General features: G+C 44.6%; 1 protein-coding gene across 1 annotated transcript in view; it reads left to right on the top strand.

The window, feature by feature from the left end:
- Positions 1 to 2,188: 2,188 nt before the first annotated feature.
- SLC5A10 (solute carrier family 5 member 10) overlaps positions 2,189 to 13,774 on the top strand; it is a 733,155-nt gene continuing 721,569 nt past the window's right edge. Inside the window, 1 exon segment of the mRNA XM_078665174.1 lies at positions 2,189 to 2,299. Within this exon segment, the coding sequence (XP_078521300.1) occupies positions 2,189 to 2,299 (111 nt within the window).

Below are 13,774 nucleotides of genomic sequence, written 5' to 3'. Positions count from 1 at the left end.
GGAGACCGCCGACTATAAATTAAATCTTACTAAGCCCTGTGGAAGGAGTGGTAGACTTCGAAGTGAATAAGTCACTGCAGTTCTCCTCTTCACAGCACTTTCTACTGCAAGGTCTTGGTTACATACCTATACCACTTTTCTCTGGATATCTTTGTGACATTCTACATCTGCATATCTTAACCCCATCTCTTTCCTCCTCAGCTCCCTCTTTTCACTTTCTTCTGCACAAACTTCCTTGCATCTCCTTCCCCTCACCACGCACAACAGATCCATTCACTTGTAAACACTGCCTTTTCATTACTTTTGCCTTATCAGTATTTTGACAGCTGTGTACCTGCTTCACACTTTAGTAAAGAATCACATTTACAATTGACACACCGGACCATTGCTCTATACAGATAGGCTAAGTTTTGGATGAACATTTATTCTGAATTTCCTTATGACCCACTAATGGGCATTGTGACATCTGAAAAATTCACACTACCTTTGGCTTGAGCTCCACAGTTCTCAATCTTTAGCCATCATAAACATCAACCCACAACCTGAACTCACACAAACATATACAGCTAGATTCATCAAGCATTTTTGCGAGTGCAAACGGTGCGAATCGCAAAATTCGGCCATTTGCGCCCGCAAAAATGGCATTTGGAATTCATCAATGGGTCATGAATTCGCAATTTGAGAAATCGCAAATAATTGCGATTTCTCAAATTGCTATCGCATTTAAGGAATATCAATTAGAGATTCCTTAAATGCAATTCATGAACCATTTTAAAATTGCGAAATTGCAATTTTTGGCCGCTATTTACCGCGAGGTCAAACCTCGTGGTAAATAGCGAAAAGTTAGAAAAATGCATTTAAATGCATTTTTCTAAGTTGCATGTTACACACACACATGTCCTTTGGACATGTGTGTGCGCAACACCAATGTAGATTACATTTCAGGGGTGCTACAGGGTGTCCTTTGGACACCCCAGGCACCCTTGAAATCGCAATCTTATTTGCGATTAGCAAATTGCTAATCACAAATAAGGAATGACACCCCATTCATTCCTATGGGCCTTTAGGCCCATAGGAATGAATGGGGAGTTATTCCTTATTTGCGATTAGCAATTTGCTAATCGCAAATAAGGAATCAGTGGGAATCGCAAATTCAATTGCGATTCCTACATGAATCCCGTTTTGCGAGTCTGTAATAGCGATTCCTTAATAATCGCTATTACAGACTCGCAAAACGGGACTTTGATGAATCTAGGGGATAGAGTTGACTATTTACCCAGTATGCACTATACATAAGTAACATGTTTCATGAAAAAAACTACATGAACATATCCTGGAAAAATCAAATACTCCTAGGGAATTTAAGAGGAAGTAAAATGTGAAATGCATACAGAAACATTATTGCGCTTCCTTGGCTGAGAGGCCGGTGTCTGTGTTTCCTGGGTGTAGTTGTTGCCCGTTGGTGTGGCACAAGTGGGGAAGACAATTACAGGTGGGGCACGGGTCCCACAAGGACCACCCACCCTAGTGAATCCACTACGACTGTCTGACTCCCAGAAGCTCAGACACATCTCTCTTCTTCCCTTTGACTGCCTACGTGTGTTCAGTTAGTTAACCAAACAAGGTGCAGACCTGGATGACGGTTGCTGTCTGGCGTTTGCCAGTCTATCTTGCTCAGAAATGGACCTTTCTCTTTAATAAAACTTGAGACAATGAGATGACATTGTCCTGAATGGTTGTAGGTGGAAGCCAAGCCAAGACAAATGCCTTAACGTTTGGAGTGCCACATAACTCTTCCTGTATTGGAACAAGGACGTCTATTGGTCAATTTGTGTGACGTCATACAGTTGAGTTTTTTGTAAACTGCCAGAACCTATGTACTGGGACTTTCTCAAATGGAGTTGTTTGCGACGATTAGATGTTTTCCAGGAAGCATCTGCCATGTGTTTGCACTACTCATTTACTCAAGACTAGATTTGCCAGCAGACAGTATTGGGAGACACACACATGCACACACACAGCACTTCTGTCCACCTGGATGGTTCATTGGACACTGGACGTCGAAAGCCTTTGGATTAATGATCAATTTCATCCATCAGGCAAGAGGGCTCCTCTAGTTAGTAATCATCAAGCGCCCCACGGTGCAGAGATCACTGCTCGCCAGCCCGCCGCGCGAGCAGACGGGACCATGGAGGACAACTCGACGACTTCGTACTCCATCCCTCCCCAGCACTTCAACATCTCCGACATCATCGTCATCGTGGCCTACTTTGTGCTGAACATTGCAGTGGGAATATGGGTAAGTCCACCCAGTGGCAATTCAGGAGGGGGCATTTACACACTCTTGCCTTTTAATTACAAGATTAGGAGTTTAACAACAGCAAATATTGGTTGGAGGGTTGAGGGGAACAAATGTGGATGTTGGGCAGGGACTGTGTTCTAATCTATGAGATATCAGTTTAAGGTACACAGCTGCTGTGCTCTGCATTTTTCTTTTTAACACAAGAATCCCAAAACAAAACTGTAAACGTGTGCAGTTTCGCACTTGCACAACAAATTGTAACAGTTATTAAAAGAGGCAAATGCATTTTTATGAAGATGAGTGGATACTAGGCAATCAAGCGTCTGCAGTAGCTTAACAAATTCTGCAACATGACTAAAGTGAATCAACTAGTCCTAGGTCCTTTGGGGACTGTCGTCCTCAAATGTGCCATTTTCCTACTTTTTACATTTCGCCAATTTATACTTTTTAAAACATTCTTATGCAGGCAACCACGCATGAGAAAATTGTGTAATATGTGTCATTTTCGAAAAAACATGTATTATGTGTGGATAAGTCATGTGATTTCGCCTTGCCCATTGTTTGCACGTTTTCAATTTGGCACTAGTATACCATCGCAAATCCAGGCCGCACTACTAGTTGATACAGGTTTGCATGTAATATTACTGCTGTTTGTGCTGGTTCAGCCTTATTTTTGTATGCTACACAACAATATTTAGTGCTGCACTTGCATAAAACTTTTCTCCAAAACCTTTACTTGCGAAAGTTGTTGCGTTACTTAATCTAATACACAGTCCATTGACGTCATCTAGGGGGTCGCCTGGGGTCGCAACTGCAACCCCTGGTTTGCCCCTTACGACCCCTGGCACTGCCTTTGCCAAACCTGGCCTCATAGGTGGCAAAATCAGTGGGAGGAACACAGGGGCAGCTTATGCATGTTGGCTTGGACTCCAGTTACTTAGTCTTTTGTCAATTTTGTATTTCACTACTAGTGAATCATATTTTTCACTATTAGTGCAATAAGCAATGGAGTACAATTAGCTGGATTTTGACCGTCCCTGGCACTCGAGGTGTGCAAGAAAATGCTTTTAAATGTATGTTGTGTGCTTGCTTGTGGGTGATTGTGTGTTTATGTGAGAGTGTGTGTGTATGTGATTTTGTGTGTATTTGTAAGTGTGTGTGAGTGAAAGTAAAGGTCAAATGGCGTGTGGTATCACTTGTGCTACCCCAGTATTTTGGTTGATTGATGACAGTCCCATTTAGGCGTAGGGTATGTCTGAAACAAATTAGACTAGTAAGTCACTTTAGATTTCAGGTTTTTTTATGTGAATCTGTGGGTATTTATTTTTCCTGGCTTTTCATTCTCAGTTTGTTGTTGGGGTTTTTTATACTTATGTTTCTAATATGATTTTAACATTACATCTCATGCCTTTTTATTTTGAAGTTGTGTTCTAATTTCTAAGGTTTTCTTTCTAATGCAGCATTTTGATTTGGCTTTTTAATGTTTGTTTTATTAAACACTACTCTTTGAGGAGAGAGAGTGTGTATTAAAATAGTCCACAAAACATAATTAAAGTGCCTACCAAAAAAATGAAAGTGTCCTTGTGTAACGTAACTGGTGCTCATGTGAAGCGCTCCAATACCTTCGGGTCGAGTTCGCGCTATATAAATCTGCAAAAATCTGCAACAAAAAAAACACGCTATTTTACCTACAAAAACATACTTTTTATTTCTTGAAGAAGCCATTCTGTCTGCGGTATTTTCATTGTACTGATAATTTTTAAGCTTTTGTAATACACATAACTGATCAGAGACGTTTTCAGGCATGGGGAAAGTGGGCCATTGTTCAGGGCCTCTTCTTTAAAGGGCCCCAAGGATAAGTCATCTTTATCTTGATTGCACCTGTGTCTATTCCTTTATCACAACCACTCTATCCCGTTTCCTGCCTCCCCTGCCTCTCACTCTTTGTCTCTCTAGCAGTCTCATCCTAAGGATGTTGGGTCATATTTCAGCGTTGTGACCCCATTTTTGAATTTTAAGTATTATTCAAAATTGTTAGAGATCATACAGGCTTGAAGTAGCAGAACTGTGTAATACAACTCAAAGTTGTACTTAACAGTGGAGCCCAAAATATGTCTTGCAGGGTCCCAAAATCCTTAAAATGACAATGTAACTGATCCCACATAGTGCGGAGTATTGTCAAACAGACGCTACATTTTAGCCAGCAACACTTACCATGCAGTGGACATTTACATTTAATGGAAAAAGTGACATTATTTTTCCCAGAATGCAAAGGGAGAAACCTTGACATGTCAATCAATGGCCTGCTGTCTCTTAGTAGAGTAGGCGCTTCATTCTTAGCTTCACTGATGGCCTTGCAAAGTTTGTCATCATGTACCACACACATTTCTTCCCATATCTCAATTTCCTCAACACAAGCATGAAGACGTTCTAATCTGTACAGAAGCTGTGTCCTCATCGACTGATTGAAGCATCATTAGGGTCTTGCGTGTGGGACTGGGCAAGGACTTGTTACCATCTGTCATATCTATGGCTAACCATGATAAATCCTGGGGCGCCGGCTTCAATAAATTAGGGGAGAATTAGGGGAGATCATCTTCCATCCCATTTGATTTGCATGTACTGTGACGTCTTGGTTGAGGAGGAAAGCTATATCAATTTGAAGAGCAGATCTCAAAATTATGTCCTAGTTGGAGAAACACTGCCAGAACAGACTGCTGTTTTTTGATGGTTTGATGTGGGGACCAATGGCAAATCTATACATTTTTTGAAGAATTAAGCTTCGAAACATCCTGAGCCTGGATCATTCCCATTTGGAAAGAATACTGTAGTTGCAGCGTTTTTGCAGTTGCAGGCATTACATATTTATTAAAGTTCTATACACCACCTAACTGAGCCTCCTCGGTGCTTTAGAACTTTGCTGGAGAATTTACACAGCTTATAACACAATAGGACATTTCCAGTTTCAATGCAAGCAACACACTATAAAAGGGATTAAAACGAGAAGCATGAATTAATGACAAGTAAATACATTTTAATACTAAATACAATTCAATATACCAACCGCAGAGATCTAATATCTCTCTATTATTTAGGCTTCTAACAAAGTTATTAAACAAACCAAGGGTCTCACGTGTTTCGGTTCCAGCAAGTTATATCATAATACTGCACCTGGGTCTTTAAGCATAACAAAAGTCTTTAAAAATAAAATGGCGCGGTTGTTAACCATTTTTGCAGCACTGACTATTCTGACTGGAATCGAAGTGGGACCAAAGGGATTCGGTGCCACAATGTGATTGCCTTTCATACCGCTGTGAAGCTGCAAGCTGTGACGTTAAGACCCCCCTCCTCACCCCCCAACAGCCGATGCTCCACATAGAGCAGAACATAGGAGGGTTGGCTCAGTATGAAAAGGACCATGTGCTCGAGGTAGCTTTTGCTATTTTGACCCCTGCCTTCGAGTCAGTCTAAAAGCTGCTGAACATACAGGCACATGCAACAAAGGATTTTGCGTTCGCAAACGGTGCGAATCGCAAAAATCGGCCGTTTGCGATCGCAAAATCCTCTTTTGGAATGCATGAAGGTTCAAGGCCCTCGCAATTTAAGAATTCGCAAATATTTGCGAATTCTCAAATTGCGATTGCATTTCAGGAATCGCAATTAAGGAATATTAAGAAATCGCAAATTTTAATGCAATTTCTTGATGCATTGCATTTTGCAATTCCTTAACTGCGATTCCTTAATTTTCGCAATTAAGGAAACGCAAAATGCAATAATGATGCATGTGCCTGTATATGCGTTTCGATAGGCTATTTTATCCTGCTGTGATTGGTTACTCGAGTTAGGCCCCACCTCTAGATGTATTTGGCGGAGAGCTAAGTTATTTGAGCACACTGCTAAATTAAGGGGTTCAAGACCTTTTCAGTTAAAGTTCTTGGTCCAGTTTCACAAAAACTTCAGTTTTCTTGCTCCAAGTACAAATGGTGTCAAAGCGAATGCTGCTGTGATGTCTACTAATGAAATTATTATTTTGCCTCCTCTTGAGTTAATAACTTGATGTTTTCTCAGACTTGGGGCTTTCACCAAACAGTGATGTTCTTAGAAAGCAGTTGTGGCCCATGCTTCCATTATCCGAGACTCACAGCCTCTTGGCCGGTGTGTCTATTACTGTATTGATGCTGATCAGTACCTTTTCTCACTCATATTATAGTCTGATTACCAAGATGTACTTCCAGACATACCCTACATGTGTAGTGTCTAAACCTGCTTTGTTCCTCCACGCTGGTCAAAGGAACCAATTAATCCTTATTTTGCCACTAGCAGAGTAATCTGACATGCATGGATAGGTGTGGTCCTGCATGTGACATTAGCAGAGTAATGGATGTGTGTGGTAGTCCGAGTTTCATTGGCAGAGTTATCTCACATGCACAGATGGCTGAGTGTAGTCCTGTGTGTGTGTGACACTAGTAGAATGATCACACATGCACAGATGGCTCAGTGTAGTCCTGTGTGTGTGTGACACTAGTAGAATAATCACACATGCACAGATGGCTGAGCATAGTCCTGTGTGTGTGTGACACTAGTAGAATGACCACACATGCACAGATGGCTGAGTGTAGTCCTGTGTGTGTGTGTGTGACACTAGCAGAGTAATCGCACATGAACAGATGGCTGAGTGTGGTCCTGTGTGTGTGACACTGGCAGAGTAATCACACATGCACAGATGGGTGAATGTGGTCCTATGTGTGTGACACTAGCAGAGTAATCACACATGCACAGATGGGTGAATGTGGTCTTCCATGTGACCTTAGCAGAGTAATCGCACATGCACAGTTGGCTGAGTGTGGTCCTGTGTGTGTGACACTAGCAGAGTAATCATACATGTACAGATGGCTGAGTGTGGTCCTGTGTGTGTGACACTAGCAGAGTAATCACAGATGCACAGATGGGTGAATGTTGTCCTGTATGTGTGACACTAGCAGAGTAATCTCACATGCACAGATGGGTGAATGTGGTCTTCCATGTGACCGTAGCAAAGTAATCACACACGCACAGTTTGCTGAGTGTGGTCCTGTGTGTGTGTGGCACTAGCAGAGTAATCAGACATGCACAGATGGTAGAGTGTGGTCCTGTGTGTGTGACACTAGCAGAGTAATCATACATGTACAGATGGCTGAGTGTGTTCCTGTGTGTGTGACACTAGCAGAGTAATCTCACATGCACAGATGGCTGAGTGTGGTCCTGTGTGTGTGACACTAGCAGAGTAATCACACATGCACAGATGGCTGAATGTGGTCTTCTATGTGACCTTAGCAGAGTAATCGCACATGCACAGTTGGCTGAGTGTGGTCCTGTGTGTGTGTGGCACTAGCAGAGTAATCAGACATGCACAGATGGTAGAGTGTGGTCCTGTGTGTGTGACACTAGCAGAGTATTCATACATGTACAGATGGCTGAGTGTGTTCCTGTGTGTGTGACACTAGCAGAGTAATCACACATGCACAGATGGGTGAATGTGGTCTTCCATGTGACCTTAGCAGAGTAATCGCACATGCACAGTTGGCTGAGTGTGGTCCTGTGTGTGTGACACTAGCAGAGTAATCATACATGTACAGATGGCTGAGTGTGGTCCTGTGTGTGTGACACTAGCAGAGTAATCACAGATGCACAGATGGGTGAATGTTGTCCTGTATGTGTGACACTAGCAGAGTAATCTCACATGCACAGATGGGTGAATGTGGTCTTCCATGTGACCTTAGCAGAGTAATCGCACATGCACAGTTGTCTGAGTGTGGTCCTGTGTGTGTGACACTAGCAGAGTAATCACACATGTCCAGATGGCTGAGTGTAGTCCTGTGTGTGTGTGACACTAGCAGAGTAATCACACATGCACAGATGGCTGAGTGTGGTCCTCTGTGTGTGACACTAGCAGAGTAATCACACATGCACAGATGGCTGAGTGTGGTCCTGTGTGTGTGACACTAGCAGAGTAATCACTCATGCACATATGGCTGAGTGTGGTCCTCTGTGTGTGTGTGTGACACTAGCATAGTAATCACACATGCACAGATGGCTGAGTGTGGTCCTCTGTGTGTGTGACACTAGCAGAGTAATCACACATGCACAGATAGCTGAGTGTGGTCCTGTGTGTGTGTGTGACACTAGCAGAGTAATCACACATGCACATATGGCTGAGTGTGGTCCTCTGTGTGTGACACTAGCAGAGTAATCACTCATGCGCAGATGGTTGAGTGCCGTACTCTGAAAATGTATTTGCATACACCCCAGTCAGAGCACAACAAAACAACTATGGAGGTCCCATGGATGTCTGGAAGCTTAGGAACACAGACTTTCTTTCAGAATATAAATGTAATGACTTGTTACATCTCACTCACAAGCCCTTGTAGCTCATACACTCTCCAATGAGGAAGTGTTTCTTTCATCTCCTACACTATGGGCAATGGCACCTCATTCCAACCTGGTGATGACTGTCTACAACATTCTTACTCTGGGACAGCAGCACATTGAAAGGTGATGTGGCAAAGGTATGTGTGAGTTGGTGGGAGGTCATTCCTTCGTAAGTTACTTTGGGTCTGTCTAATTATAGGCCATGTCTTCAATTATTAGTTGTACAGGGAGTGTATCAGTGATTATGGAAAAAAGTCTATGAGCTGGTCCAACTCCACTGGAAATGAACTGGGATCCCACCCATTGCCCTGAATTCACCCACCTGGTCTGGTGGTCCGGGTGGTCTCAAGGCACATTGAACACCTACCTCTTACTCAGTAATCAACAGGGCAAAGTCCGTCATCTCCTCTCTATCCTCCATCCCTTAATGATGCTCTCGGTGATGGGCTTCTGACAGAGAGAGCCTCAGGGAATATGCCAGCCAGTTGGTTGATTAGGCCTACCACCAAACTGGCTAACCTTGACCCCAGGGCATTCCGGTCCTTGCTAAAGGAAATATCAACACTCCATCTAAGTTCCCTAAAGAAATTGTTTCTGTCATGTGCCACCCATTCTAGGCTTAGCAAGGCAGAGGCCTTGCTTAGCTGCTCCCTGGGCACAACACTGCGGGCACTTTGCTACTCAGTTATCTGAGAGGATTCTACCCTTTCTGCTCAAGTCCACACTTGACATACAGCTACTCTCCTGCAACACACAAATCAGGCCCCAGCAGTCCCTGTTAATCATCATGGATTCTGTCTTTGACGTAACCTTTCATCTCATCCTTCATTCTGAAGAAGGTACGTTGCTTAGTTTCTTCTTTGGCGTGTGAAGAAGTAAGTTCACCCTGGTTTCTGTAGAATATTGCTTCCAGTGCAGGTGCCAAAAATAGTTTATATGACTTTACAACGCATGCCTTTACCACACATCTTTACCATGTATATGCCTTTTACCAGGTATGCCGTTACCAAGCAAGATAAATACATTTAGGGTAAGTCAAACTCCGACATTTATATACATATATATATATATATTTTAAATTTATTTGTAATTTTTCTTTATGGGGAACCCCTCTAAATCTTCCTTTTTAAATTATTCTTACCACCCTATACATTTACCTACCCCTAAACCCTAAAACCACCATTACCACTCTATACCTCCACCCATCCCTAAACTCAAAAAACTGGGATCCCACCCATTGCCCTGAACTCACCCACCTGGTCTGGTAGTCAGGGTGGTCTCAAGGCACATTGAACACCTACCTCTTACTCAGTAATCAACAGGCCAAAGTCCGTCATCTCCTCCCTATCCTCCATCCCTTCATGATGCTCTCAGTGATGGGCTTCTGGCAGAGAGAGCCTCAGGGAATATGCCAGCCAGTTGGTTGATTAGGCCTACCACCAAACTGGCTCACATTGGCCCCAGGGCAGTCCGGTCCATGCTAAAGGAAACAGCAATACTCCATCTAAGTTCCCTAAAGAAATTGTCTCTGTCCAGTGCCACCCATTCTAGGCTTAGCAAGGCAGAGGCCTTGCTTAGCTGCCCCCTGGGCACAACACTGTGGGCACTTTGCTACTCAGTTATCTGAGAGGATTCTACCCTTTCTGCTCAAATCCACACTTGGCATACAGCTACTCTCCTGCAACACACAAATCAGGCCCCAGCAGTCCCTGTTAATCATCATGGATTCTAAGTTTGACATAACCTTTAATCTCATCCTTCGTCTGAAGAAGGCACGTTGCTTAGTTTCTTCTTTGGCTTGTGAAGAGGCAAGTTCACCCTGGTTTCTGTAGAATATTGCTTCCAGTGCAGCTGCAGTTGCCAAAAATAGTTTATATGACTTTACAAAGCATGCCTTTACCACACATCTTTACCATGTATATGCCTTTTACCAGGTATACCTTTACCAAGCAAGATAAGTACATTTTGAGTAAGTCAAACTTCGACATATATATATATATATATATTTTTTTTTTTATTTATTTGTAATTTTTCTTTATGGGGGAACCCCTCTAAATCTTCCTTTTTTAAATTATTCTTACCACCCTATACATTTACCCACCCCTAAACTCAAAAAATATTTTTTGTGTCTTATACCCTTACCCGCCCCAAAATCTTAAAAATACCCTTCCCACCCAATACCCTCACACCCCTGCCATGCACAGTTTTTCATCAATAATTTGACTACAAATGTTGCAGTGATAGCAATGATGTCATAGAATATTTCTTGAGTAATGAAATATGTAGGGTGACTAGTAGTGCACGGCCACGGCATGAGGTATAGTTACCTTAGAGCACGGGCTATAGTCCCTTGAGATACATATAACTGGTGAATTTCAGTGGCTTTGTTCTTTTAAAATGTTACGTTGTCACTGAAATTTTCACATAACTATAACATTATTTCAACCCTTGATTTTATTCAGTTTCTAGGGTATTTTAACGTAAAGTAAAATTGTATTACTATACGTTAAGACTATGGGATTTGGTATTGGGGCTCAGGGACGGGCGTCCGCATGACCCTCCTCCTCTTTTGTATGGTATTTGTCCCCAGTGGTGGGGTCCGCAGAGCCTATTAAGGCTTGTTGTGGGGGGCATGCCTCCCTCCCCTTTATATTGGAATTCAGCCCTGGGGCATTAGGTCCCAGTGCATATTAAGGCTCAAGGATGGGGAGCACGTACCCCCTCCCCTTATTTAAAAAATAAATAAATAGGGGAATGTGGTCCATGGGGCCTCTCAGAGGCTCAGTTAGTGGGTTCACATGCCCCCTGGCCAAAATCAATGTTTTGTGCAAACCCCTGGCCCTGCGCACCCCAGAGGGGGTCATTTTAAACACATTGCTGGAGCCAGCACCTAGGGAATCAGGGTATCCCTACCATAACCTTTTATGTTTAAAGTATTTTATTAGAAAGGTACAGTCGCATTGTAGAACAAACATACAGATATGCCCAATACGTAGCAGGAACAGTCCCATGAGTAGAGTGCAAATGTCCCAGCCCAGGGGGGCTGCCTCAATATCCTGCCACTGGCATGGGAACGTGCAAAAAAGGGAAAAAGAAGGAGCATCGCCCCCACATCCTATACCTCTCTTAAGTAAACAACACCCCCCAACAAACTTCCCCCCTCCCACCACCCTCCCTGTCCAGTGCTGCGTATCGTGGAAGTAAATTGCCATCCGTATCATCCATCCCGAATCCCTTAGCTCCTGAATGGCCCTGTTCCTCCCCCCCGCAATGGAACAGTGCTTCAAAACGGGGGCGTAAGCCTCAGCAGTCTCAGGTACCTAGGGCATGTCATTTCCTTAAATTCAGTGGCCAATAGCGAGTGAAAGGGCTGCCACAGTTCCTCAAAACAGGTCACGTCTCCCGCCAGTGTGAGAGACAGCTTTTCCATCCCCAGAACATGCCACAATCTGTGCAGCCAACCTGTGTGTGAAGGAATGGTAGGCGTGCGCCAGTGTATCAGTATGTTTTGGACTGCCGAACCCAGCATGATAGCAATCTGCCGTCCCCTCCTAGATTTCAGTGGGTACATCAAGCTATTCGGGAGACCCAGCAAGGCATACGCTGGAAATCGGGGCAATTCAATCTCAAAGCATGCATCAATCTCATCAATCACCGCCGACCAGTAGGCTTGCAGTACGGGGCAGTCCCAGAGGATGTGTGTCAATGTACCAACCCGCCCACATTCCCGCCAGCATTTGTCACTAAGGAGCCCGTTCATTTCATGCAATCGCTCAGGGGTGTGATACCAATATGTGGAAATCTTGGTAAAGGTTTCCGTGAGGCCCACGTGACAAGCTGAGTGTCGCGCCCTATACGAAATATGGTCCCACTCCGTAGGGCTAAGCGTCCTCCCCAGCTCCCTGTTCCAGCGCTCCCGACCAGGAATGTGGAAGTGGGAAGAAGGGAGCTGGAGCATCCTGTACAGGTCAGTTATGAGTTTGGCGTCCGAGGTGCGGGTTATCAGCCACTTTTCATACGGCAGCAACTTCCTATTTGCGGACTCTCTAACGCTCGGCTGCAGGGCCCAGTGTCTTACCTGCCAATAACGCATGCGCTCTGACTCGGCCATCTGAAATTCATCTTTAAAGCTCTGGAAGGGAATGACCCCCTCCGTAGTGTACATGTGGAAAAGTGCCCTACATCCCCGGTCCCTCCAGTGTGAGAAGGCCCCCTGCTCTGTCCCCGGCGCGAAATCAGGATTGTCCACAATAGGTGTGAATGGCGAGGGAAAGGTGGTGAGATCGAAAGTGCGACAGGTAGAGTCCCACACTTTCAGCGGAACACGCGTGATATAAGACGCATAGAGATTCGGGGGGCGGTGTGGCCTGCCTAGGAACGGTATTTCCTGTAAAGGGCGCCCAGCCACAGCCTGGTCCTGGAAGAGCCAGTGTTTGTCGGACTCCCACCTACTCCACTCCACCAAGTAACGCAATTGGGACGCTTGGAAGTATTTGCGGAGGTCGGGGACTCCCAGCCCCCCAGCCTCCGGTGCCAGAGTCGTGAGGGCGCGGCGCATTCGGGGTTTACGGCCCTGCCACACAAAGCGGGACACTTCAGTTTGCATCCGTTGAATCCAACCCTTGGGGGGCTGTAATGGTAGTGCTCGGAATAGGTACAAAATTTGGGGTAAAACGGTCATTTTGACCGCCGCAACCCTGCCCAGCCAAGAGATCGTCCCTTTGCTCCATCTACCAAGTTCCTCCCTCACCTTCACACCCATGGCCTCATAGTTGATGGAGACCATTGCCTGCAGTGTCGGGGCCAGTGCAATCCCCAGGTATTGCACCTGATCCCGTGACCAACGCAGGGGAAAGAGCCTCTGCAGGTCGTTTCTTGTTGCCGGAGACAGGGAAATGTCCAAGGCTGTGGATTTCTCCACATTCATCCGAAAGCCAGCTACACTCTCAAAGGCCTTAAGTTCAGCCATACAAGCGGGTAGGGCGCGCCCCGGATTCTCCAACGTGAAAAGAACATCGTCCGCGTACAGGCTTACAGCATGGGAGAAGCCACCCATTCGTACCC

This window comes from Lissotriton helveticus, chromosome 10, assembly GCF_964261635.1.
Source record: "Lissotriton helveticus chromosome 10, aLisHel1.1, whole genome shotgun sequence".
Lineage (NCBI taxonomy): Eukaryota > Metazoa > Chordata > Amphibia > Caudata > Salamandridae > Lissotriton > Lissotriton helveticus.
The sequence above is the reverse complement of the archived record's forward strand: the minus strand, read 5'-3'. Positions and strand labels throughout refer to the sequence as shown.